Source organism: Zootoca vivipara, chromosome 12 (genome assembly GCF_965207765.1).
Source record: "Zootoca vivipara chromosome 12, rZooViv2.hap1.1, whole genome shotgun sequence".
NCBI classification, from domain to species: domain Eukaryota; kingdom Metazoa; phylum Chordata; class Lepidosauria; order Squamata; family Lacertidae; genus Zootoca; species Zootoca vivipara.
The window spans coordinates 25642787-25667526 of record NC_142595.1 but is presented as its reverse complement, the minus strand read 5'-3'; the positions used below and the strand labels follow the sequence as shown (position 1 = coordinate 25667526).

General features: G+C 46.4%; 1 protein-coding gene across 1 annotated transcript in view; it reads left to right on the top strand.

Annotated features, from left to right (window-relative positions):
• Nucleotides 1-24740, top strand: part of ERBB2 (erb-b2 receptor tyrosine kinase 2) — a 60564-nt gene that overhangs the window by 5271 nt on the left and 30553 nt on the right. Inside the window, exons 2-7 of the mRNA XM_035134300.3 lie at nucleotides 14615-14766; nucleotides 18122-18308; nucleotides 18700-18834; nucleotides 20124-20192; nucleotides 21216-21331; nucleotides 23584-23725. Coding sequence (XP_034990191.3) covers nucleotides 14615-14766; nucleotides 18122-18308; nucleotides 18700-18834; nucleotides 20124-20192; nucleotides 21216-21331; nucleotides 23584-23725 — 801 coding nt within the window. The remainder of the gene's footprint in view (nucleotides 1-14614; nucleotides 14767-18121; nucleotides 18309-18699; nucleotides 18835-20123; nucleotides 20193-21215; nucleotides 21332-23583; nucleotides 23726-24740) is intronic.

The window sequence follows — 24740 nt, the reverse complement described above, 5'->3', positions numbered from 1 at the left end:
CAATGCATTCCTATGGGAAACCGTGATTCGCTAGAAGAATTTTTCATAAAACGAATTCTTCTAGCGAGGCAACCTCCTTTTGAAAAATCCTTTCGTTAAGCGGAAATTTCGTTAAGCAGGGCATTCGTTAAGCGAGGCACCACTGTACTGGGAAAACCATAGCTTTAACTATACGGACCTTTGTTGGCAAGGTGATGTCTCTTCCTTGAGTTGGGATATTAGCATGAGGTTTGGGGGTGTGTGGTACACAACTCCCTTGACCTTAGTTAGCTTGTTTCCATAGTGACCTTCAGACTCCCGCCAGAACCTCTCCCACCCCCCCAAACCTCTCTTCTATTGCAGCTGCTGTTAAATATTAAACTCTCTAATGGTTTTACAGAGCAAGCAAGCAACCTTCAACCTCCCAACTCTCCACCAATTCAGCTCTCTTCCCCGGCAACTTACCCCTGTTCGTTAATAGCAGAATGTGGTGGGCAATTGTAACAGACATTGCCATGCTCTGAACTCCCAGGAGTTCTTTCTGCTGTAAGATGACCAAAAGAGGGAAGGGGAGATAGATATGGTAAGCACTACTCACTTACCACAGGCAACTGGTGTCCCTGCCCCCAGACTGTTAAAAAAAGGTAAAGGTAAAGGACCCCTGACAGTTCAGTCCAGTCGTGGATGACTCCGGGGTTGCGCGCTCATCTCGCTTTACTGGCTGAGGGAGCCAATGTTTGTCCGCAGACAGTTTTTCTGGGTCATGTGGCCAGCATGATTAAGCCGCTTCTGGCGAAACCAGAGCAGCGCATGGAAACGCCGTTTACCTTCTTGCCAGAGCGGTACTTATTTATCTGCTTGCACTTTGACGTGCTTTCGAACTGCTAGGTTGGCAGGAGCTGGGACCGAGCCCAGGGCTCAGTGGTTTACGCCACTGCGCCAGACTGTTGCAGCACCCCAAATCCCTCAGGAGCAGCAGCAGCATGACTCAAGCGCTATGCATTGCCATGCCAGTCTAGAATTGCATCACAACTTCTGTGTCATTACAGGGGGTCCTGCGGCTCACTTGTTTTGACGACATGCTATTTTCTAGGTTCCCCTTAAATATACTGCTATCTTAAGTGATTGCACTTGGAATAGTTTGTTTGTTGCTTAAAGCATTCACCAATTTGCTGTGTAGCTGTTTGCAATAGATCCAGGGGGGAATGGAATGTTCCACGGGTTATAGACAACCTGGGATGGGGGACCTGTGGCCTTCCAGATGATGTCAAGACTCCATTTCCCATCAGCCTCGGCCACCATGGCTAATGGTTAGGGATGATGGGAGTTGGAGGCCAGCAACATGTGTGTGTGTGTGCAGCTGCTATAGCTCCTTTGTCTTTACCAGCTCTCTTATCCTCCTCACCAAGATTAGAGATCAAAGTACCAAGTCTGGAAGGGAAATTGAGAGGCACTGCTAGTAGTGCCATGCCACACGGGTGGCTGTTCCTTTTGGCCTCCTCTCCCTTCTGCTTCTGCTAAGTAAGAATGCATCTAGGAAGCCCACCAGCTTAGGAGGAGCCCCAGCAAAGCACAGTTTGCCAGGGGCTCCCTCAAAGCCGGGAGCTGTTCAAGCAGGAGACGGAGAATTGGAGGCCAAATGGGTGCTTATTAGACAGCATCTGTCCATCAACATCTTTTAAATTTCATGCTTTGGTTTGCCAGAATTCTGCCTCCTTGGAGATGTGGTCAGGTCTAGTGCCTTATCTCCATCCATTCTGGCTCTGTTGATGGGGCTCACAAAGGGTGTGCATCTTCTGTCCTTTCCTTGAGAACTCATTCGTAATACGATTCCATAAAGATTCCATAAACCAAAAGAACTAGCATGGTAGAGTGGACAGGGGAGAAATGGGAATTGTCCCGTTAGGGTGAGTCTGGAAAGGAAACGGGGAGTGGGGGACTGAATCTGTAAAAAAATAGAATGTTTTTTTTGCTCTTGTAGGGAACATGTGGTCTTCCAGATGAGCTGGACTACACCTTCCATCATTCTTGCCCATTGGGCTTGTTGGCTGGGGCTGATGGGAATTTGAGTCAAATGGGTTCCTGACCCCAGGAGTGCTAATTCAGAGTTTGGTCATTGCATCCTTACTGTTATCAGGCCAATGTCCCATCTAGTCTTACTATGCTGTATCGAATAGCAGCTAGATGGGCAGAATGTGAAGGTGATGGCCTTTGTCTGTTGTTTGCCTGTAGAATCACCTGGCTTTTAGAGAGATGCTTCTTCTTAACATTGGTGTTCCATTTAGCTATTTTAGCTGTTCATAGATCTGTTAGCCATCTGCCTTGACATAGTCTGATCCTTCCAAAAAACTCCCAGACCTAGTGACCATCCTCACACTGTGTTGTGCAGAATTCTTTAGGTTAACCGTGCGTTGTGTGAAGAAGGAAGTGTTTACCGCGCTATTTTATGAGTCTTACCTGAATTTGTTTTTCTTTTTGTGTCTGCAAACATGTGAAGCCTGAAGGTGGAGTGGGTGGAATGGGGAAATTCAGAATAGGACATACCATAGCACTGAAGGCAGCTGAGTCAAAGGACTGGAGATTTTTTAGAAGGAGAAACTGTTTGTGGGCATTGTGCTTGGACCACACCTCTGCCTTGTACTCAGGTTGTGATTTTATTCATTTATTCATTTGTTCTTTATTCAATTTATATCCCGCCCTTCCTCCAGGGCGCAAATCACTTGACCTTCAGGTCCAGCACTCTTGTTTTAATACCTTTGGGATGCTCACAAGCAGCTCGCGAGGACAACAATGTTCCCTTGTTGTTTATCTGCAACATCTGGTATTCAGAAATATGCTGTGTCTGAATGCAGAGGTTCTAGTTAGCTATGGTTTCTTCTGTTGGAAGAATTGGGGTTGAGCCACAGAAAAGTAGGTATAATTTATAGCTCATTTCTTGCAGGCACCTGGTGCCCTGTACAATAGCATACTAACTTTCCTTGTTATAATCCTCTTGCTGAATTAATTGGAAACAAGTGGATCCACTTGCCTCGGCCATATTTTGTTTGCTGGTTTGTTTACAGATGCCTACAGGGACCCAGGTGGCGCTGTGGTTAAACCACTGAGCCTAGGGCTTGCTGATCAGAAGGTCGGCGGTTCGAATCCCTGTGACGGGGTGAGCTCCCGTTGCTTGGTCCCAGCTCCTGCCAACCTAGCAGTTCGAAAGCACGTCAAAATGCAAGTAGATAAATAGGACCCGCTACAGCGGGAAGGTAAACGACGTTTCCATGTGCTGCTCTGGTTCTCCAGAAGCAGCTTTGTCATGCTGGCCACGTGACCTGGAAGCTATACGCCGGCTCCCTCGGCCAATAATGCGAGATGAGCGCGCAACCCCAGAGTCGGTCACGACTGGACCTAATGGTCAGGGGTCCCTTTACCTTTAATCCACTTTTTAAGTTTTTTTAAAAAAGTGGTGCAAGGAGGAGAGCATCTACGAAAGCTGTGAGGGCTCGGTCCGGAACTGAATCTCGCCAGCTGTAATGAAGTTAATTTTAATGTGTCCTCCAACTCTTTTTATACCAAGCGCTAGAAAAGAGCCCAGGCCCTCTGTTTGTCTGGGTGGCCCAAGCCTGAGGCCTCTTACTGCCTGGTTGCTGGGAGACCACTGGCGGACACACGAAGAACTCAGGCAGCTGGGAGTTGACTTTATTACGGGCCCCTTTTCAGTCGATTGTCCTGTAGGAGAGTCCCCACTGAGCTCTAGACGCCGAGGAAGCGAGACTGCTGTTTGGGAAGTGACATGGCTGTTGCGGCTCGGCCATGGAAGAATTCCCCATCAGGTGTCTTGCTATGGGCAACGCACAATCATAGAATATATAGGGCTTCCTTTGGGGTTAAAGAATGCCAAAGGAGCAGGGTTTCTGAGACTGCTGTAAGGATTCCTGGATCCCCCAGCAAACGCTAGTTTCTTGCCCATTTTGCTCTCTGTAGGATGTGGGGACAGCACTTTTCTTGACGTCTGTCTTTCCCGGCTCCTCAAAAACCTCCCACTTGTGTCTGGAAACTTATCTGTAGTGTTTGCTGGAACTTGCGGTTTCTCTGACACACTTTATGGTAGCCTTGCTTACCAGACTGGCGTCTCTGTCCTTACGTGGGCAAGTATTGAACCCCTTGCATGAGGCTTCGTTTTCTTCCAAAGCCCTTTCTCTTTCAATCCTAGCATCTGTAGGCTTAGATGCCCTAACTGATTTTGAGATGCACCCTTCAAAACACGGGGAGCTATAAATGTGCCTTTTTTTAAAAAGAAAAGAAAAAAGAATGCTGAATCTCACCAACCACACATTTTAAAAACCAGGAGTTGAGAAAGAAGAGCACGCCTGTTACTTTCCCTGCCAAATTTTGGTGTTCTTGCGGATAGTGTCATTTTTATGGTGTAGCCACTAGGTGACCCTGGATATAGCTGTAACTGGATGAAGTCACGTTTCCTGTGCTGTGTTGCTGTTGTTAAAAAACGAGATAATAAAATTCTTGTCTAGCTTCCTGGTGTGACTTATGCCTTCCATGGCAGAGTGCATTTATCCAGAACCCCGTGATTGAATTGCATGTCAGAGCTGACTCAGCTCTAAAATGTGTGATGTAAATTTGAAGTGGGTCTCTGAACGCGCACAGAGTACATTTCCCCTCTTCTTTGTGTTGCTGTATCGGCTCTCTCCCATGTGAGAATATCCAGAAGGCACAAAGTTGTTTTACCCCCGTGTTAGAGACTGAGCCCTGTACCTGTCAAATGCTTAGCAGCTCCTTCCTTTTCACAGCCTCTGCCTTTACTGTAGGTCTTGATCTCCCAGTGGCAACTGGGCTGGGCGAAGTGGGGGCGCTTATCTTGATTCTAGCGCCTTTAAGCTGCATGGGCATGCCCAGAATGTATGGAAGGTGGAGCATGTTGGCTCCACCAGCGTTGCTTCAACGAGACACTTTTCCTTTCTAAAACATGCCTGGCTTGAAAAAGCAGTTTTGTTGTCAAACCCTGCCAAACCCGCCTGGGGGTAGTCTAATGACACCATTGATCCAGGAGGGTTGAGCCGCAGCTTCTGCTGGAGAAGTCATTCCTCAAAAAATCCCCCCAAAGGCCAATCTAGGCCTCCACCCATAAATGCTTTCTTCGTTCTAAAATGGACATTGTCTAGTGAAGTCACCTGCAATATTTTCAGAACCAGCACCTCAGTCCCAACCTGAAAATCTATATTTCATTTTCTTTCCTTCCTTCCTTCCTTCCTTCTACCATAAATGTCCATATTTCTCCTTTTCTCTCCAGGAGGCTAGCTGCAATTGGAGCAGGGCTCCTACATCTGTCAATAGTTGCAAAGCAGGTTATGTTTTGATGTTCTTTGTTGGCTGTATAGCTTTGTTGACCTAAAAATTGGCAGGTGCAGCGTGTGTGCAGGGAGGGGGCTCTACACCTGGAGAAATCCCCCTTCTGTGTAACGTTTAGCAGTAAAGGGGTTCTGTGACCCTTTGTCATCTGATCATACAATTTAGAACAAACTAGTGGATGTACCCGTGGTAAAGTTCTAATTTGATTTAAATGCTGTCAAAGTTCTAATCTATTGATGGTGTATAGTGGATAAAAATGCACACAGTTAGTAGGAGGAACCTTCAGCTCAGATCCTGCCTCAGCCATAAATTCTATTACGTTTAATAAGAGAGGTTGTTTTTTTCTCGTTGTCAGTCAACACAGTGTTGTTGTTGCTGCCGCCGCCGCCTTTACCATGTTGCTGCTGGCTTACCATCTAAGGCTGCTGTACCTATTATTTTACTGTGCTAAAAACATTTCATACAATTTCTGCAACTATAGAAGATCCAAATTTTGCCATTGGTTGCCGTGCCAAAGTAGTTGTTTTAATCAATTGTCCATAATACACCTAGGGCTTTTGGGCCACAGCTTCTCCATCCTAGCGTGCCAGTTCGTTAAAATTAAGTTTTAGAGAGATAATACATGTCCCTTGGAAGTGTGCACTCACCCTCTCTCTCTCCAGTTCTTTAAATAAAAATTACCAGTCCTTACAATAAAAAAACCCCTCTTGATTTTAACCAAAACTTGTTTCCGTGTTGCCATACTGCAGGTCTAGACAGTGAATCTACCAACCCAAACCTTGCTTACCAGCCTTGTATTGTGGGTTGCCTGGCACTTGACCCTGTGCATTTACAGCCGCAATCAGACAGCTCTATCAGGTTATATATTCTCCTGCCTGCTGGGCTGTTTGTTCAGCTTGGTAGGCCAGAAGTTGTGCACACCTGATACAGTTGGGAAGTATTGCTGGGTAGAAACTCTCATAACATCCACCATTTTGGGGGGGGAATCTCCTCCTTCTCCTCCCCATAAGTCCCTGGGCTACACTGGGTTACAATACATTTCACAGATGGACAAAGGGATCCTTGCAGAAAAGATTCCTGCTTGAATTGATGCCTTTGCCATTACAGTGGTACCCCGCAAGACGAATGCCTCATACAACGAAAAACTCGCAAGACGAAAGCGTTTTGCGTTGCTTGAGGGGTCTCGCAAGATGAAGTTTCCTATGGCCGCGCTTCACAAGACGAATAGGAACGCATTAATTAAATGGGTAGACCGGCTAAACCGGCTAAATGGTAAACCGCGCTTCGCAAGATGAAATTTTTGCTATACCAAGCGACTCACGGAACGCATTAATTTCATCTTGCGAGGTACCACTGTACTGACTTCTGAGGTCTATGTACTCTGCTGCAGACTGTACTTGCAAGTAGCTTGCCCTACACCACTTTAAAAGCAGAAAAGGGTGTTTGTTCATTTGGTGGACACTTTCATTTATTTGGTGAAAGATACACTAGGAAGACACACTTGCCGTAATACGTTACCAATAACTCAAAGGGAATCTTGCCAGCTGCAGAATGTGAAATGGAAAGCTGTATCTTCAAGCATGATACTTTCAGCCTTCATTGACATTCATGCCGACAAGAATCTGGTCAGAGATTTCGCTTCTTAAAAATCCTGGCTGGGGTGGGTGGGACTGAAATGCCACAAATGAAGAGTTGTGTATGCATACTAAACAACATTTTTGCAAGGCATTCCCCCAAAGGCAAATGAGAGAAAAATGATTTATCAGGGAGAGGTACCCAAAATAGAGTCGGCTGGAGCAGATGAAATAAAAAAAACAATTTGAAAGTCTGTGGAACTCGTTCTGAGATTATTTTCAGATAGTTCACAGCCACATGGTAAACCGGAGTCCACCTGTTCATTGTTTTTAACCTACTTATTAGTCCCACCTTGCTTATTGCTTCATTCCCGCTGAACGTTGGACCTGACTTGAATCAGGCTTTTTTTTTTTGCCAACAGGAATGTGTCAGTTTCTTCCCCACTGTCCAGACTTTTATCTGATTGGGAGCTACTGGGATGTGTGTCTGTGGAATCGGTCACTTGGCTGCCACTGGGCTCCTTGGCGTCACGTTGCCGATCCTCTAGAGGCGAAGGCTGTTTCTGCTTCTCTTTCTGGTGCTTGTCTGTGCAGGAAAGAGGGTTGCGTAAACGGCCCGCGTGGGAATGGAGTAAACATGGGGAGAAGACGCCCATCCCAACCAGAAAAACAAGCTTGTTTCTCTCCTGCTCTGAATGTTATAACTGGCCTGTTATTTCTTAGTGCCAATCTCCTTTCCCCCGCCCTCCGCTTTCAAGGAGCAAAGTGCAAAATCTCCCGTGCATAGCAAGTCTGAAGAACGGTCCTTTCCCCACAGAAAGCCTTTAAAGCTTGTTTCTATTCGGCCCCTGTTTAAGGAAGGCCATATTAACTATACTTTTATAATGTTTCTGAGTTCTGTTTCCTAAGGGTGCTCGAAGTGGCATGCTAGTAAGAGAAAAACAAAAGAAGAAAAAACATTTGCACTTTTTAAGAATTAACTTGCTCCTCTAATGATTTAATACAGTGCAATTGCAATGAAGCTTTTTATTTGTTGCAGCAAGTTATACAGTGGGGGGTGGGTGGGGGCAGGGGGGGTGCCGCCAGCAAGAAACCCTGCTTTGTATCATCTCAGTTCTTACCATGTATAATGGCCCACAAAGCACAGCCTCACATCCCTGAATGCCACAAACCCGGAAGTGAGTGTTCCGGTTTGCGAACGTTTTTTGGAAGTCGAATGTCCGACGGGGCTTCTGCAGCTTCTGATTGAGTAAACTCCTGCAGCCAACTGGAAGCCACGCCTTGATTTTCAAACTTTTGGAAGTCGAACGGACTTCTGGAACGGATTCCATTCTAGAACCAAGGTACGACTGTACAAGAAGGTACTTATGAGAGAAGATTCTGAAAAGTCTTAATTTAGATTAACCGGGACTAAGATTGAGATAGGGACCCAGGTGGCGCTGTGGTTAAACCACTGAGCCTAGGGCTTTCTGATCAGAAGGTCAGCGGTTCGAATCCCTGTGACGGGGTGAGCTCCCGTTGCTCGGTCCCAGCTCCTGCCAACCTAGCAGTTCGAAAGCACGTCAAAATGCAAGTAGATAAATAGGAACCGCTACAGCGGGAAGGTAAACGGCGTTTCCATGTGCTGCTCTGGTTTGCCAGAAGCGGCTTTGTCATGCTGGCCACATGACCGGAAGCTATACGCTGGCTCCCTCGGCCAATAATGCGAGATGAGCGCGCAACTCCAGAGTCGGTCACGACTGGACATATGGTCAGGGGTCCCTTTACCTTTACCTTTACCTTTACCTTTAAGATTGAGATGGGCAATCCGAATGCACACTGGATAAGATGAGGTACAATCTGCCAGCACATTTCTCCTGCGCAAGCCTAGTGAAAATGAACTGGATCTGCATATTTCAGTAGGATTTGTGCAGGTGAACGTCCCATCGCTTTGCTGTTAAATAAATAAATAAATAAAAATAAAATAAATTAATAAATAAACAACAGCAACAACAACAATTTATTATTTATACCCCGCCCATCTGGCTGGGTTTCCCCAGCCTCTGGTCGGCTTCCAACAGAAGTATTAAAATACAATAATGATGCAGCTGTATCTCCCTCTCTGCCATAGCTGCCAAGTCTCCCGTTTTTTGCGGGAAACCCCCGTATTTTGTTACCGTTTCCCGCTGTTATCCCAAATTGATGATATCCCGTAAATATCCCGTAAAGCTCCTGCCGGTGGCCATGTCCCGGCTCCCGGCTGATGCATAGAAGCGATTTCTGGTTCCCAGCCGTGCAGACACGGGCAGCCTGGCACCGGAAGTCGCTTCTACGCATGTCTGGGCATGCGTAGAAGCGACTTCCGGTGCCGCGCCGCCGCTGATCCCGGATTTTGCAATCCGGGAGTTGGAGGGTATGCTCCCTGCTTACCCTAGTTTAGGGGAATAGTGGGGAACCTCGCTAGGATCGACTGCGCATGGGAGTTCTCTGTTGGGGTGGGGGGCTTCTCTTTCTCCATTTGGAGGAAGCAGTTTAGATTAAAACATCTTCCTCTGCAGGCCGCCTTTGAATTTTGACAGCTACCTGCCTCTGAGTAGGGATGGGCAAATCGTTCTATTTCCATTCTGTATCATCTCTGCCTGTGCTAACCCATAAATCGATTCTATCCTGTTTCTGTATTAATCTATGATTTTTTAAAAATCTCACACGGAGAAAGAAAAGCACATTTAAATGTATGTATGTCTGCTGCTGCTGCTGCTGCATGCAAGCCACAGTTTCCCACCACCTCATCGCACATAGTAATGTCTGGTCGTACAAAATGTATGATATCACCCGCATCTTGATGCCGTACTAGTTTTCCCCCGACTTCACTGCTGCATCTTCTTGGGTGTTGCTTATAGCAAGGGAGGCTCTCTTTGTCTGTCTCTCTCTCTCCAGCCGAGGCCCCCATAAGATGACCCATGGGGGAATGTGGCTTTTGTGGTGGGAAAGTTTCCCCACCCCCTGGGTTAGTGCATGGCCTCTCCCCTTCTCAGAGGCTGGGAAGAGGCCCGGGGACCACATAGGGCCTTTGAATAGCACATAGGAGTGTGGCCAGCAGTCCCCAGTGGGGGGGACTGTGTCGCCCCCTGCGCTGGAATAAAGCCAGCCTGACAAATGGGGATGATGGGGGAACTGTTTATAGCGAGCTGGATGTTGCATAGTATGTTGCTTCTTACGGGTATGCTAGTCTGGTTGTTGTGTCAAAAATTAATTTCTTTTGCTAACATGTTAGGGTGTTTTTTGCTATCAAGGAAGCATGTACTCGGCATTCGTTGTGTTATGAGAATTATAAGGTCAAAGACAGGCATAGGCAACCTTGGCTTTCCAGATGTTGTAGAACTACAACTCCCATGATCCCTAGCTAACAGGGCCAGTGGTCAGGGATCATGGGAGTTGTAGTTCCAAAACATCTGGAGAGCCAAGGTTGCCCATGTCTGGTCTAAGATATAAAATAAATGTTCATAAATGTACCAGGCAAACACATACAATAATAATAATAATAAGAGTCGGCTGGTTCTCCGACATAATAATAATAATAAATTTATCATTTATACCCCACCCTGTATCACTCTGGGCGGCTTCCAACAAAACATTAAAATACACTAATTCCTGAAATATTAAAAGCTTCCCTAAACAGGGCTGCCTTCTGATATAAACCACATGTCTGAAACAGCACAGGAAAATTTCCTTCAGAATGGACAGGTTTGATCTTCTTGCAGTCCATGGGACTCTTAAGAGTCTTCTCCAGCACCATAGGTAATTCAAAAGCATCAATTCTTCGGCGATCAGCCTTCTTTGTGGTCCAACTCTCGCTTCCATACATCACTACTGGGAAAACCATAGCTTTAACTTTACTACAGTGGTACCTCTACTTACGAATGTTTCTACTTACAAATGGAGCTTTGTCCGCCATCTTGGATGCGGTTTAGATTTTTTTCTACTTACGAATTTTTAGATAGGGTTGCTTCTACTTACGAATTTTTTTCTCCCAATGCATTCCCATGGGATTTGACTTACAATTTTTTTTGACTTACGAATGTGCGTTCGGAACACATTAAATTCGTAAGTAGAGGTACCACTGTATATGGACCTTTGTTGGCAAGGTGATGTATCTGCTTTTTAATGTGCTGACTAGGTTTGTCATTGCTTTTCTCCCAAGAAGCAGGCGTCTTTTAATTTCGTGACTGCTGTCACCATCTGCAGTGATCATGAAACCCAAGAAAGTAAAATCTCTCACTGCCTCCATTTCTTCCCCTTCTGTTTGCCAGGAGGTGATGGGACCAGTGGCCATGATCTTAGTTTTTTTGATGTTGAGCTTCAGACCATATTTTGCGCTCTTCTCTTTCACCCTCATTAAAAGGTTCTTTAATTCCTCCTCACTTTCTGCCATCAAGGTTGTGTCATCAGCATATCTGAGGTTGTTGATATTTCTTCCGGCAATCTTAATTCCAGTTTGGGATTCATCCTACCGATAGACATAGTTCTCCCTTTTTTTAAGGGGAATTCCCTTATGCTGAATAGGCTTCCTCGCGAGAAAAGGTAAAACTTGGCAGCTATGCCGATAGAGAACCTAAATAATGACTCTACATGGGCTCTTGGGTACCCCATAAGGGAAAGGGAGCCCTTTTTTCCCTTATAACCATTGTGTGACTTCTAAAAACCCTTCCTCTTGCTTTTAATTGTTTACATAAAACCTATCGGACTCCTGGTTTATCTTATTCCAAGGTTTGTGGGGAACCTATACGCCTTGTTTCGTCTATTTCTATCTGGTTTGGAAAACTTATTTTTTTCAGTTTAGTCCCAAATGCGTTTGTTCACAAACAAAGGTCGTTGCAAACGGTTGACTCTTGAGTAAGATGATCTTCGAAACAGTTGCTCCCTCCATACCGCCTCCTAAATGGCAAGTTTTGTCAAAACTAGAGCTCCTTGGCTGAGGAGCAGCAATTCTCTCTCTCTCACGCACACACACACACACACACACAGAGAGAGAGAGAGAGAGAGAGAGAGAGAGAGAGAGAGAGAGAGAGAGAGAGAGAGAGAGAGAGAGACTGAGAATGCTGGGCTGTGGAATTAATCAATAGGAAGTTATTGAAATGAGCTACCAAGTTGAAATGGGAGCCCAGCATTTCCTCTATGTAGTTAACAGATAGTGCTGTGTTGTCTTTGGTGTTGGGAATCTGGGGGAGGAATTTTATTGAGGCGAAAAGGCTGTACGAGGGGAATAATGCATGGTGGTTGGTTAAACTGTGAACAGCGGGGGAGAGGCACAGGAAGTATCGGGCTTTCTGAAAGGATGAGAGAAGTTCCTGCTTGGCTCAGAATGGCTTGGATAGATTCCAGCCTCCGGGAATGAGTTGCATGCTGAGATTCCCGAAGCCAAAATAAAACAAAATAAAACGGCCTCTTAGTTCAAACCAGTGGATGAAATCACCGCCCAGCACTGCCTATTTGAGCTCTCTGTTGCACAGGGATTTAAAAGATGCCATTTTTTTTCCACGTAGGGGACGTCACCTGTTGGATTTCTGCCTGACACATGTCTTGTTTAAAGCCAAGAAGTCTTTCCAGAAAAATATGTCTTTGCTCTAGAGCTGGAAAAGCCTCTCATTTACAGGGAAAGACAGAACTTAGCTTCCTAAAACGTGCCCTTTCTCCCACCAGTCAGGCGTAAAGTTTTATCACCTCCCACAGACCAGAGGCCTGTAACAGAAAGGCTGCTCAATTTACAAAGATCATTTTATTTTCAGTTTTTTGTTCTAGAGGACCAAGCAGCTTGTCTATAAATAGCATGGTTCTGTATACTTTGTGCCCCCAAATGAATTCTGCAGGCAATGCATTTGCATAATTTTAATCCAGTTTGCATATATTTGCTTGTCAGAACTATTCTGTTTCTGCTAGTCATAAAGGAGAAAATGGAGCACTGAAATCCAACTCGGCTTGGGTCTGCCATGAGCTTCCGAGATTCCCAGCATACTTTAGCAGACCTGAAGGCTAGGAACTGCCTAGGAACTGTTTCTTTTCCACATTGCTAATTCAATGCCTTATAAGGCATATAAACCATAAGGCATTAGGCCTATATGCCATAAGGCATAAGGGATTAGGCATCTCTCTTTGGCGATCACTCGTAGCCGAGTAAGATTGTCTTCCATAAACACGGTTTTAACAATGAGTCCAAAAGTGACTGTGGAGGTCAATTCTGTATCCACACGTCCTTCCACAGTGGGGACATTGGTTTCCAGGCGGGAGTTGATCACGGTGTGGATTTGGCAAGTGTGCCTTCCTCTTAGCACGTTTCTCCCTTGCGTCCTGAGTTCGAGTGTCTTCAAAGCCCATGACTCCTTTGGTAAAGGCTGTTCTCCAACTGGAGCGCTCGCAGGCCAGTGTTTCCCAGTTGTCGGTGTTTATACTACATTTTTAAAGATTTGCCTTGAGAGAGTCTTTCAACCTCTTTTGTTGACCTCCAGCATTATGCTTTCCATTTTTTAGGTTGGAATAGAATGGTTGCTTTGGAAGATGATAATCAGGCATCCGCACAACATTACCAGTCCAACGAAGTTGATGTTGAAGAATCATTGCTTCAACACTGGTGATCTTTGATTCTTCCAGTGCACTGATATTAGTTCGCCTGTCTTCCCAAGTGATGTGTAAAATTTTTCAGAGACACTGTTGATGGAATCTTTCGAGGAGTTGGAGATGGCGTTTATAAGTGGTCCATGTTTCACAAGCATATAGTAAGGTTGGAAGTACAGTAGCTTTGTAAACAAGCATTTTGGTTTCCCTGTGAATGTCCCGGTCCTCAAACACTCTGCACTTCAATCGGGAGAAAGCCGCACTTGCAGAGCTCAAGCGATGCTGGATTTCGGCATCAATGTTGGCCCTTGTGGAAAGATAACTGCCTAGGTAGGAGAAGTGTTCTACGTTTTCCAACGTTACACCATTGAGTTGGATTTGTGGCACTGCAGAGGGGTTATTTTGTCCTTGTTGGTGCAGCACTTTGGTTTTTTGGATGTTGAGTGATAGGCCAAGGTTTTCGTAAGCTTCTGCAAAGATATTTAGGATGGTTTGGAGGTCATCCTCTGGGCGTGCGCACACTACGTTGTCATCAGCATACTGAAGCTCTATGACGGAAGTTACGGTAACCTTACTCTTTGCTTTCAGCCTGCTCAGATTGAAGAGCTTTCCATCTGTTCGATATAGGATTTCTACTCCGGTGGGGAGTTTCCCTTCGACAAAGTGTAGGATCATGGCAATGAGAATAATGAATGAAGTTGGGGCAATAACACAACCCTGTTTAACACCTGATCCCACTGTGAATGGTTCACTTTGAGAGCCATTGTTATCTGCGATAGTTGCTGTAATATTATCATGGAGGAGCCGAATGATGTTTACAAATTTATCTGGGCAGCCAATTTTCAGAAGGATATATGCCACAAGGCATAAGGCATTAGGCATATATGCTATGAGAAGGGTGCCTTCAGACTATGCACAGTCATGATAATGTGTATTGATTCACTGGTTTATATATGTGGAACTTTTACCTTACATTTGGAAACTTAGACTCTTCTAGTTTTACCTAAGCCTTTCAAAAGGTGTTCATAACAAGGAGCTTAGGATTGCAGACATGCTCCCAGGTGTGTGTGTGGAAGCCCCCCTTTTCTTTTGATTCCACCCTTTTTTGCACTCCTCCTCCGCAGTCTGCACAGGGACCGACATGAAGCTGCAGCATCCCTCCAGCCCAGAAAACCACCACGCCACCCTCCGCCACCTCTATGAGAACTGTCAAGTTGTGCAAGGCAACCTGGAGATCACGTACCTGCCGGCAGATGTGGACACGTCCTTTCTCAAGGTGGGTGCGAAGGGAGAAGTTAAATGCATGTTCACAAGACAGCTTCTCTTTATCGGGATGAAAATGAGAAGAGGAAGAAACGGGGAAGGTGGGCACACACTCCCCTTCACAGGGTGGATAAAAACCAATGATTTTTTTAAAAGGGATTTTTAAAAATTTAAATCAGGGTGTTTTGTTTTTTTAATCAGATTTTTAAAATAAAATGCTTTTGGAGGAAAAATCTTTCTAAAGATAGTTTTCTATTTAGGTCACATTACAATCCAAAGGCTATTCATCAGGAAATAAGGATTTAAGTTTTTCAGATGTGCTAAAACTCTAAGGTTTTTTTAATTGTTTAATCACATCAGTTAACAAACATGGATACTTATGCTATAATGTTATTGCTTTAGTTCAGGGGTCCCCAAACTACGGCCCCCGGGCCGGATGCGGCCCAATCGGCCTTCCAATCCGGCCCGCGACGACCCCCGCCGCCCGCTGCCGCCGCCCGCTCTCACGGCGCGCGGCGCAGCGACGATCTAAAAAATTGGCAAAAAATCGCCGAAAATCCTTTGTGCGCATGCGTATGGGCCTCTCCCGACCCGGAAGAGGTCATTTCTGTGCACTTCCGGGTCGGGGGAGGCCCATACGCATGCGCACAAGCGATTTTCTGCGATTTTTTCCCCGCCCGTGTGCGTGTGCGCATGCGCACGGGCGCGCACTCCCCCGCCCTCCGGCCCGCTGCGCGCGCACTCCCCTGCCCTCCGGCCCACCGCGCGGTTGGCGCGGCGGGCACCGGCCCGCCGCGCGGTAAGTCTGGGGACCCCTGCTTTAGTTAAACAAATTGTTTAGATTGTTATTAAGGAAATGATTATTTTTCTCCTTCCAATAAAGTACAGCAGAAAAGTTGTCCAAATATAAACAGTTAACTTATTAAACCTCACAATAATTTCATAATTATCTGTCTATGTATTTATCTAACAGTGTAACCAAATCAGTAATTTTTGATATAACTGTAAAAAAAAACTACTTTGAAAATTTTATTCCAAAAAATCAAACCTTCATCTGGTTGTAAATATTAAGATTATACCAGTAAGAATGAGTCTTTCTGTAAAAAAAATGATTTAAATCAAGTCTTATTGACGAGTGATTTAAATCAAGTCTTATTGACTAGTGATTTAAACCGTGATTTAACCTGTGATTTAAATCAATTTGATCCACCCTGGCCCTTCATATTCTCAAGTAGTGTTTAGAGAAGGAAAGTTGATGGAGATTGAAAAATACATTCCAGCAGCGGATTCAGGTTGTGCCATAGAAATCTGCATCTCTCTCTCCCTATCACAGTGAAAGTGTCACATAGGGGAAGGTGCTTCCAGAAGCAAGCAAGGCTGGGTTTCCACCCGTGGCTGCCACCCATTTATTTCCTCGAAAGAAGCCACACTAGCTTCAGGTGCTGTGATTGCACCTGCAGACGAGCAGAGTTGGCAGGAATAGCTTTGACTGGGCAGCAAAGCTGTTTTGACCTGGGCCCACGGAATCTGTGTTTGGGCGCCTGCTTGGCGTGATTTCGTTGTGTGCAAGTTACCTAATCCTTCAGCCTCCGTTTCCATCTGTAAAATGGCAAACCTACGGGACCGCCTCTCCCATAGCTGCCAAGTTTTCCCTTTTCTCGCGAGGAAGCCTATTCAGCATAAGGGAAAATCCCTTTAAAAAAGGGATAACTTGGCAGCTATGGCCTCTCCCGGTATGCCCCGCAGGGGACATTACGGTCCACAAATAATAACATATTGGAGATCCCGAGTCACAAGGTGGCTAGGCTGGCCTCGACCAGGACCAGGGCCTTCTCAGTACTAGCCCCGACCTGGTGGAAAGCTCTCTCTCAGGAGACTAGGGCCCAGCAGGAGTTGTCATCTTTTCGTAGGGCCTGCAAGACAGAGCTGTTCTGTTTGGCCTTTGGACTGACTCAGTATGACCCCGGTGTTCCCCTCCCCTAAGGCTTTATCCTACAGATATTTAAATGAGGTTGCACTTGTAGATTCCTAATTTTAAAATTGAATTTTAACATTGTATTTAATCTGCATTTTAATTGAATTGTTTCTTTTATGCTTGCTTTGATATTCTTGTTGTTAGCCGCCCTGAGCCCGGTCTTGACTGGGAAGGGCGGGGTATAAATAAAATTATTATTATTAAACCATAGTGGTTGTCTCATAGGGGTGAGCTTGAACAAGGGCTTTAGAACCCCGCCATTTCATGTTTTTGCTTGTTTTCGAACGAACAATAATACCATAAGCGGAAACGTAAAAGACCTTTTCAGAAATGTGAGGAAATGCTGGAGAAGGCGGCTTGGCCTTCTTGCTTGTACCTTTTGGAGCTGTTTGTTCTGCAAGTAAGCTTTCTGCTTCTTTTGTGCTGGTGACTCAGTGGCCGATGAAAGAAAGCAGAGCAAAACCCACGGGGTTTTGTTTGGATATATTTAAATTTCTGTCGCCAAAACGAAAAAGCAGCAAGTATTAAGAGCATTTGTTGCACAGGTAATGTATAGATAAATCTCTTGCACCCTCAGTGTCTTTGGCACTCTGGTTGTAACTTTTAAAGCCCTTACATGGCTCAGGATCCCAGGTAATAATAATATTAAAAGTGTTTCGTTGGACTGCCTTCTCCCACAGCAATCTGCCCATCTACTGAGATTGTAATCTGAAGCCTTTTGCCTGGGTGTCCTTGCAGCTTCTAGTATGACAGATAGCAAATGACGATAAGGCCAAGGTCACCCTGTGAGCTTCAGGGCTGAGTGGGGATTTGAACCTTGGTCTGCCAGGTCCTCACCTAACACTCTAATCCAGTGTTTGTCAAACTTGGGTCCCCCAGCTGTTGTTGGACTACAGCTCCCATCGTTCCTGGCCCCAGGTCCTGCTAGCGAGGGATGATGGGAGTTGTAGTCCAGCCAGAACTGGGAACTCAGGTTTGAGTCACCACTCCACCACACTGACTCTCCGTAAGGACGGGTGGTTCCGCCTCTCATTGGGGATCGCCCCATAGCTGCCAAGTCTCCCGTATTCCCCGGGAAATCCCCGTTTTTCCAGCTGTTCCTAGCTGAAAAACGGATTTTTTTGTTTCCCCCCGGTTTATTCTGGCGCGGTGGCCATTTTGGAACTGGGCAGAGCATGCTCAGAAGTGACTTTTGATGCTGCTCTGCCCAGTTCCAAAATGGCGGCTGCTACTTCTGGTCTGCTACTTCCGGCCCGGTCCCTTATTTCTCGGACAGCAACTTGGCAGGTATGGATCGCCCTGGGTAGCCTTTGGATAGCTTACCATGCCGTGCAAGGAGGATTCCTTGCTCCTCTTTTCTCCTCACCTTTTCTATCTGTCTGTCTGTCTCCAGGATATCAGAGAGGTCCAGGGGTATGTGCTGATTGCCAAGAACCACGTGCGCCACTTGCAGCTGGAAAGCCTCCTGATCATCCGTGGGACCCAGCTGTACGAGGAAAAGTATGCCCTGGCTGTCCTCAACAACACCGACCCCAGTGGGGATGTGGGGCTGCAGGAGCTGGGCATGTTGGATTTGACAGGTACGGAAGGAGGGGCATGAAAAGGCGGCAGGGACCAGAAAGAAGCCAATCTGCCTACCCAACTGAGCTACAAATTCAGACGTGCCCCCATTTGAATCTGCCACACCTCCTCCCCTCTTCCCTGCTCAGTAATACGAGATACGGGGCTATTGTAAGCATTACAATGGGGAAAAAAATGCAAGGGAAGGTCCTTCAGACACTCCCAGGGTGCCATAGAAATGTTCCGAGTCTTGTTTATTTCAGCTTTGCCCAAAGCCCTCCTGGACTTGGAAGTAGGCCGCAATCTAAGCCATAGAAATAATAAAGAAAGCAAAGAAAGCAAAGCAAATTAAAACGAGTCTTTATACGTTGCTCTTTACTGTCCCTTTCTCTCCCCCTGATTTCTTTTCAGAGATCTTGAAGGGCCGTGTGATTGTAGACGAAAACCCCCAGCTGTGCTTCCAGGAGACCATCCACTGGGGGGCCATTTTCCACAAACACAACCAGCAGAACTACACGGAGATCAGCAGCCGCCGGCGGCGGATCTGTAAGCGAACCTTGTTTGGCTGCTGGGCTGCGCTGGGGTTATAGAATTCTGCACCGAAATAAAATCCCAGATTTTTAGAATTTAAGTTGCCAGGAACACGTTATTACGCTTTGTATCTCTGCTTGTTTCTTATCCTGTTATATTCTAGGTGATTTTTTTAAATAAAAAAAACAAATCAGAGTCGTGTGTACTCTCTGCAAATATGCTTCTCATACCCAACTTTTTTGATACTTGCAAGCCGTGGAAAGGGTAGGAAATATATTTGCGGGGTTAGACTTCAATCAACAGAACCCTTGAGAGTCGAATTCTTAGCTTCCAGCTTCTAAGGTTTTAGCAGGCAGTGTCCACGTTCTTTATAAAGTCATTTTTTATTTCAACGGGGCTGGAAACTTTAAACAAACAAAGGCTGAGATCCTCAGTTCTTTCTCTCCACTACATTACTGTTTGCTCCTTTTGCTCCTGCTTCTATAGTGGGGTTGGCTGAGCTAGAAAAGACCGTTTAAAAAACAAAAGAGGAAACTGAATTTTTGCATCCGCTACTGCATTTTGTTCTCCCACAAAACCATGGCAAACACATATTCCTCGCTGCTCATTCTTCCTTCGTTGGCACATGCCAGAGGCCTTTGAAGTCTGCTTCTACTCCTTTGATTGTCATGTCTCCGCCTATTCTAACCTCCAAATTGGACCACTGCAACACAACGTACATGGGGCTGCCTTTGAAGGTGATTTGGAGATTGCTGGTGCAGAATTCAGCAGCCAGATTGTCAACCAAGGCAGGACACTCTGAACATATAATGCCAGTTCCGGCATGGCTACACTGGCCACCCATTAGTTTGCAGGCTCAGTTTTGACCTATAAAGCAATTATGCAGCTCAGGACCCAAGTACCTCAAGGACTGTCTCACCCCACATGAACCAACCCGGACCCTACAATCATCACCTGAGGCCCCTCTTTGTGTGCTGCTTCCATGGGAGACTCAGAGGATGGCTTGTGAAATGCTCTCACCCGGTGTAATCTTGACCCATTTTTAGGCAAAGTTTTATCTCTTTACCTGGGTTCTTGGCTTGTAATCTGAAGGGTGGCATTGTGGCCCGTTTTAGATGGGTAGGATCAGAAAGTCCTACCTTTTATCTGTGTTTTAGATTCTTATTGGAGGTTCCTAGTTGGTTTTGACCTAAGGTGCTTTGGATTTGCTTTGTGAGAAAAGCGACTGTAACAAATATTATACAGGAATATTTGGTGAGGACCACCCTGCTTTTAAGAAAGTGTCTGTTTTCCCTACTCATCAGGCCCCGACTGCCAAAGAATATGCCCCAATGGCCACTGCTGGGGAGAAGGAAAAGGAAGCTGTCAAACATGTGAGTATCGGGGTTCTTGGGATCTGGGGGAAGAGCTATACCAAAACGTGCAGGTTTTACACAGTATCTTTTAACAGCTCTGGAGTGTGTAAATTGCGCGTAGAATGGGGGATGGGTCGCCATCTTGTCTCGCCCAGCCTGAGGGCCGTATTCCCTTCCATGCAATCATTCGGGGGCCACATGTCAGTGGTGTGCAGGCCGACACTAAAAGTGGGAGGAGCAACAATCCCTGTCTATGGGATTCTCCAGCCTTGACGTAGATCAGGGTGGGTCGTGCGGCCCTCGAGGCCTTTTTGGCGGCCCTTGGCAACATTTGATGCCCCCCCCAGCCCTCGCGCCGCCATTCCAAAGGTGGGTAAGGGAGACGCTGGGCTTTTGGAAGGAGGTGTGAGGGTTCTGACAGGGTCCTGGATTCCCTCCTGCCTTCTTCCAAAGCCTAGTTAGCACTTTTCCAGTTTGGGGAAGGAGGTGTGAAGAGTACATCTGAGAAGAGTACATCTGAGCATGTCTCTAAAGCAGGAATCCCCAAACTTCGGCCCTCCAGATGTTTTGGACTACAATTCCCATCTTCCCCAACCACTGGTCCTGTTAGCTAGGGATCATGGGAGTTGTAGGCCAAAACATCTGGAGGGCCGCAGTTTGGGGATGCCAGCTCTAAAGAAAAGCCTTTAGAGGTCCTCTGTTATTTGCTCAGGGCGTTAGACTTCTGCTTAGGTCACCCCTGTCCCACAAAACTCCATCCCCACTTTCTGTTCTCTCAAAGGCACCTCTTTCTCCCTCTATGTTTCCTAGCCTGTTGCAATGACCTGGGTTGTCCCCTAGTGTAGCTGTGGCGTGCCTTATTTTCCTCTCACCCTGCTGTCACCTGGCATTTCTGTGGCAGCCCAAGCAGCAGCAGCAACTGCTGGCACCTCCCTTTTTGCAATCAGTCAGTTCAGAGGGTACAGGATCCCTCTTGCGTTTGACGAGGAGCGGAGCTTCTGTGCCTATGACTTTTCCATTTCTCTCTTTGCCCCCTGCCAGTGACAAGCACGGTCTGCGCTAGCAGCTGTGCAAGGTGTAAGGGGAGGCACCCAACGGATTGTTGCCACGAGCAGTGTGCAGCCGGCTGCACGGGACCCAAACACTCCGACTGCCTGGTGAGTGTGTGTGCGCGCGCGCCCTGGGGTTCTTGTTTCTCATTTATCCAACGCGCTGTCAAGTTTTCTGATTGCCAGGAAAAAACACACAAACGTTTACCTCTCTCACACACCCAACCTGTGTTGGAGCCAGAGCCAGAGCAAAACAGGGGTGGAGCCCTGGCGGAACCCAAAAGGCAAGGAGCAGATTCCTGTTGAATCTGGTGATCGTGAGCAGAGCTTGTTGGGATCTGGAGTTGACTAGCTTTAGAAGACATCTGAAGGCAGCCCTGTATAGGGAAGTTTTTAAATGTTTAATTTTGTACTATGTTTTTGTTCATGCTGGAAGCCACCCAGAGTGGCTGGGGAAACCCAGTCAGATGGGTGGGGTACTTTATTATTATTATTACTGTCAGCCTCTTACCTGACAATGGTGGGGTGTTAGCCAGCTGATGAAGGAAGTCAATGGCTAAATGATTGTTTGTTTTTGAATGGGCAGTTCACCTGCAGGGGAGGAATCTGAATCAACTGTGTGTGTGTGTGTGTGTGTGTGTGTGTAAAAGAGAGAGAGAGAGAGATTGATTGTTTATGGAGTGTAAATCAAGAGAGAGAGAGGCAGAGACAGGTTTCTACTAGCTGAGGAAATAATTTCTGGCTGGTATTGGGGATACAGGCTTCGTGTGAGGGGTGCTCACTGGGCACCACTGCCTGCAGCCAGAGTGCCCCTTTTACAGTCGTACCTTGGTTCTCGAATTTAATCCGTTCCGGGAGTCCATTCGACTCCCGAAACGGTTCGAAAACCAAGGCATGGCTTCTGATTGGCTGGAGGAGATTCCTGCAGCCAATCAGAAGCCGCGGAAGCCGCGTCACACGTTCGGCTAACAGAAAACATTTGCAAACCGGAACACTCGCTTCTGGGTTTGCGACGTTCAGGAGCCCAATTTGTTCGACAGCTAAGGCGTTCGACTACCAAGGTACGACTGTACTTCCATTTATACTGTGTATATTGCGCATTGTAAATAAAACAAATATTACAAAGGCGCCATAAAGCGGCAGTGCTCCGCTTCCCTCCTCCCTAAAAAGAAATGAACCCCTGTAGTGCTGCCCCAGAATTTCTCCCCATTTGGAAGTGGGTGCAGGCTTGGACCATGAAAAGAACGGCTTCGGAAGTTCATTGCCACAAAGAATTTTGTTAGCATTTGTGGGGCCACAGAAACTTTGTTGCTTTTGATCTGAGCGACTCACTTTCTAGGGTGGCCCCTGAGTGTTCTGTGGGGTCCTTTCTATGGGAAAGTTCTCAAAGTGTAAGGTAAAGGTAAAGGGACCCCTGACTATTAGGTCCAGTCGTGACCGACTCTGGGGTTGCGGCGCTCATCTCGCATTATTGCCCGAGGGAGCCGGCGTACAGCTTCCAGGTCATGTGGCCAGCATGACAAAGCCGCTTCTGGCGAACCAGAGCAGCACACGGAAACGCCGTTTACCTTCCCGCTGGAGCGGTACCTATTTATCTACTTGCACTTTGACGTGTGTCAGGGGGACTCCTTACAGGGACCCTCCCCCAGTCATCCTGACCAGCACTTTGCCCAGTGACAGCACTAGCAGCGGGTCAGGAGGAGGGAATGAGGAATGGAGCGGGGTGGAGAGGGGGCTCTCAGACGTGTCAGAGCCTAGGCACTGACCCAGCTGGCCAGAGGGGGAAGGACAGCGCAGCCAGAGGACGGGAGAAGGAACGCAGCCCTTTCCAGTGCCCGAATTGAGGCGCGTGCCCACCATAGCTGCCAAGTTTTCCCTTTTCTCGCGAGGAAGCCTATTCAGCATAAGGGAATTTCCCTTAAAAAAAGGGATAACTTGGCAGCTATGGTGCCCACACGCAGGGCTAGGGGGAGGCGCTTTGGGGTGCCCAGGCTTTTATGCTGGCCAAAGAGCCGGAAGCAGCCATTGCTGGGTTCTGAATTGGACTAGGCAGTCATGTTTTCTGATATCTCTGCACTGTAAATAATATGCACAATAAAACTCTGAAAGACAGAGCGGACTGGCGTGTCTTTACTCAAGAGTAGCCGCAACAATCCCCTGACAACGTGCTTTCGAACTGCTAGGTTGGCAGGAGCTGGGACCGAGCAATGGGAGCTCACCCCATCACGGGGATTCGAACCGCCAACCTTCTGATTGACAAGCCCTAGGCTCTGTGGTTTACACCACAGCGCCACCCGCGTCAAAGTGTATGTGCCTTTAAAAACAGAAAGATAGGACTTGCCACCTTTCTGTTTCTCCAGGCCTGCCTGAACTTCAACCACAGTGGGATTTGCGAATTGCATTGCCCGCTTCTCTTCAACTACAATCCAGACACTTATGAGCATCTGCCCAATCCACATGGACGGTACACTTTTGGAGCAACTTGTGTGGCTGAATGCCCTTGTAAGGCTCTTATTATTATCATCCCTTTTGTTTTGTGCATGTATATGTTATTGGGGTTGCAGGTATGTGTGCAGGATTTTTTGAACTGAAAATGCCCTGGGATAGTTCCTATCTTCTGTTTAGTCCATTGCTATGGAGACAAGCCTGTGTTTTGCCTCCCATCACTTCTCCCTTGGAGCCAAAGGCACATGACTGAGTGCTCCAGCGCACAGAACATTCCTTGCACCTAGGCCGGTTGCTTGTTTTTTAGTTTCTTTCCGCACACAACATGAAAAAGGTAACAAACAAACGCCTCTTAAAAACGGTTGAAAACAGCACAGAAAATAGCAGTAGACACACAGACACATACAGTGGTACCTCGACTTACGAAGACGATCCGTTCTGTCGCGGTCTTCGGTTGTCGAAGTGCCCGTTCTGCACATGTGCAAAGTGCGATTTTGTGCTTCTGCGCATGCACACACCGTGCACGCCGAAAAGACTTTGGGGTTGTCGACTTCGTAAGTCAAAACCTTCGGCAGTCGAGTCATTCGGATGTCGAGGTACCACTGTATATAAAAAATGGTGGTGCTTTCAATCATTTGAACAGCTGCCTGCATTCAGCAGTGGTATGATCCTGATATTGGTTTGTCACCTCAATGAGAACTTGGCCTTTGTTTTCCCCCTTTCACTATAAAGAAAAATCCCCCCTTTTTAAAAAAATTATATTTCTATGCCACTTTTTATTCAAATAAACCCCAAAGTGGTTTATAAATAAAAGATAAAAATAACATAATTAACATTAAATAACATCACAAATACAGCATACATCGTATAGAATACTTAAAACAATCGCAAGTTGCAAATAAAACAATTACCATCTACGTAACACAATTACCAAAACAACTGAAAAATAAGCTGAACATCACAGTTACACCCCAAAAAATCGTATTATAGGATTCACAAAGTATGACAGCATTCATATCTATAAAACAATATCAAAACATTAAAAAAATAGCAACAAAATGAAAAAAGCCCT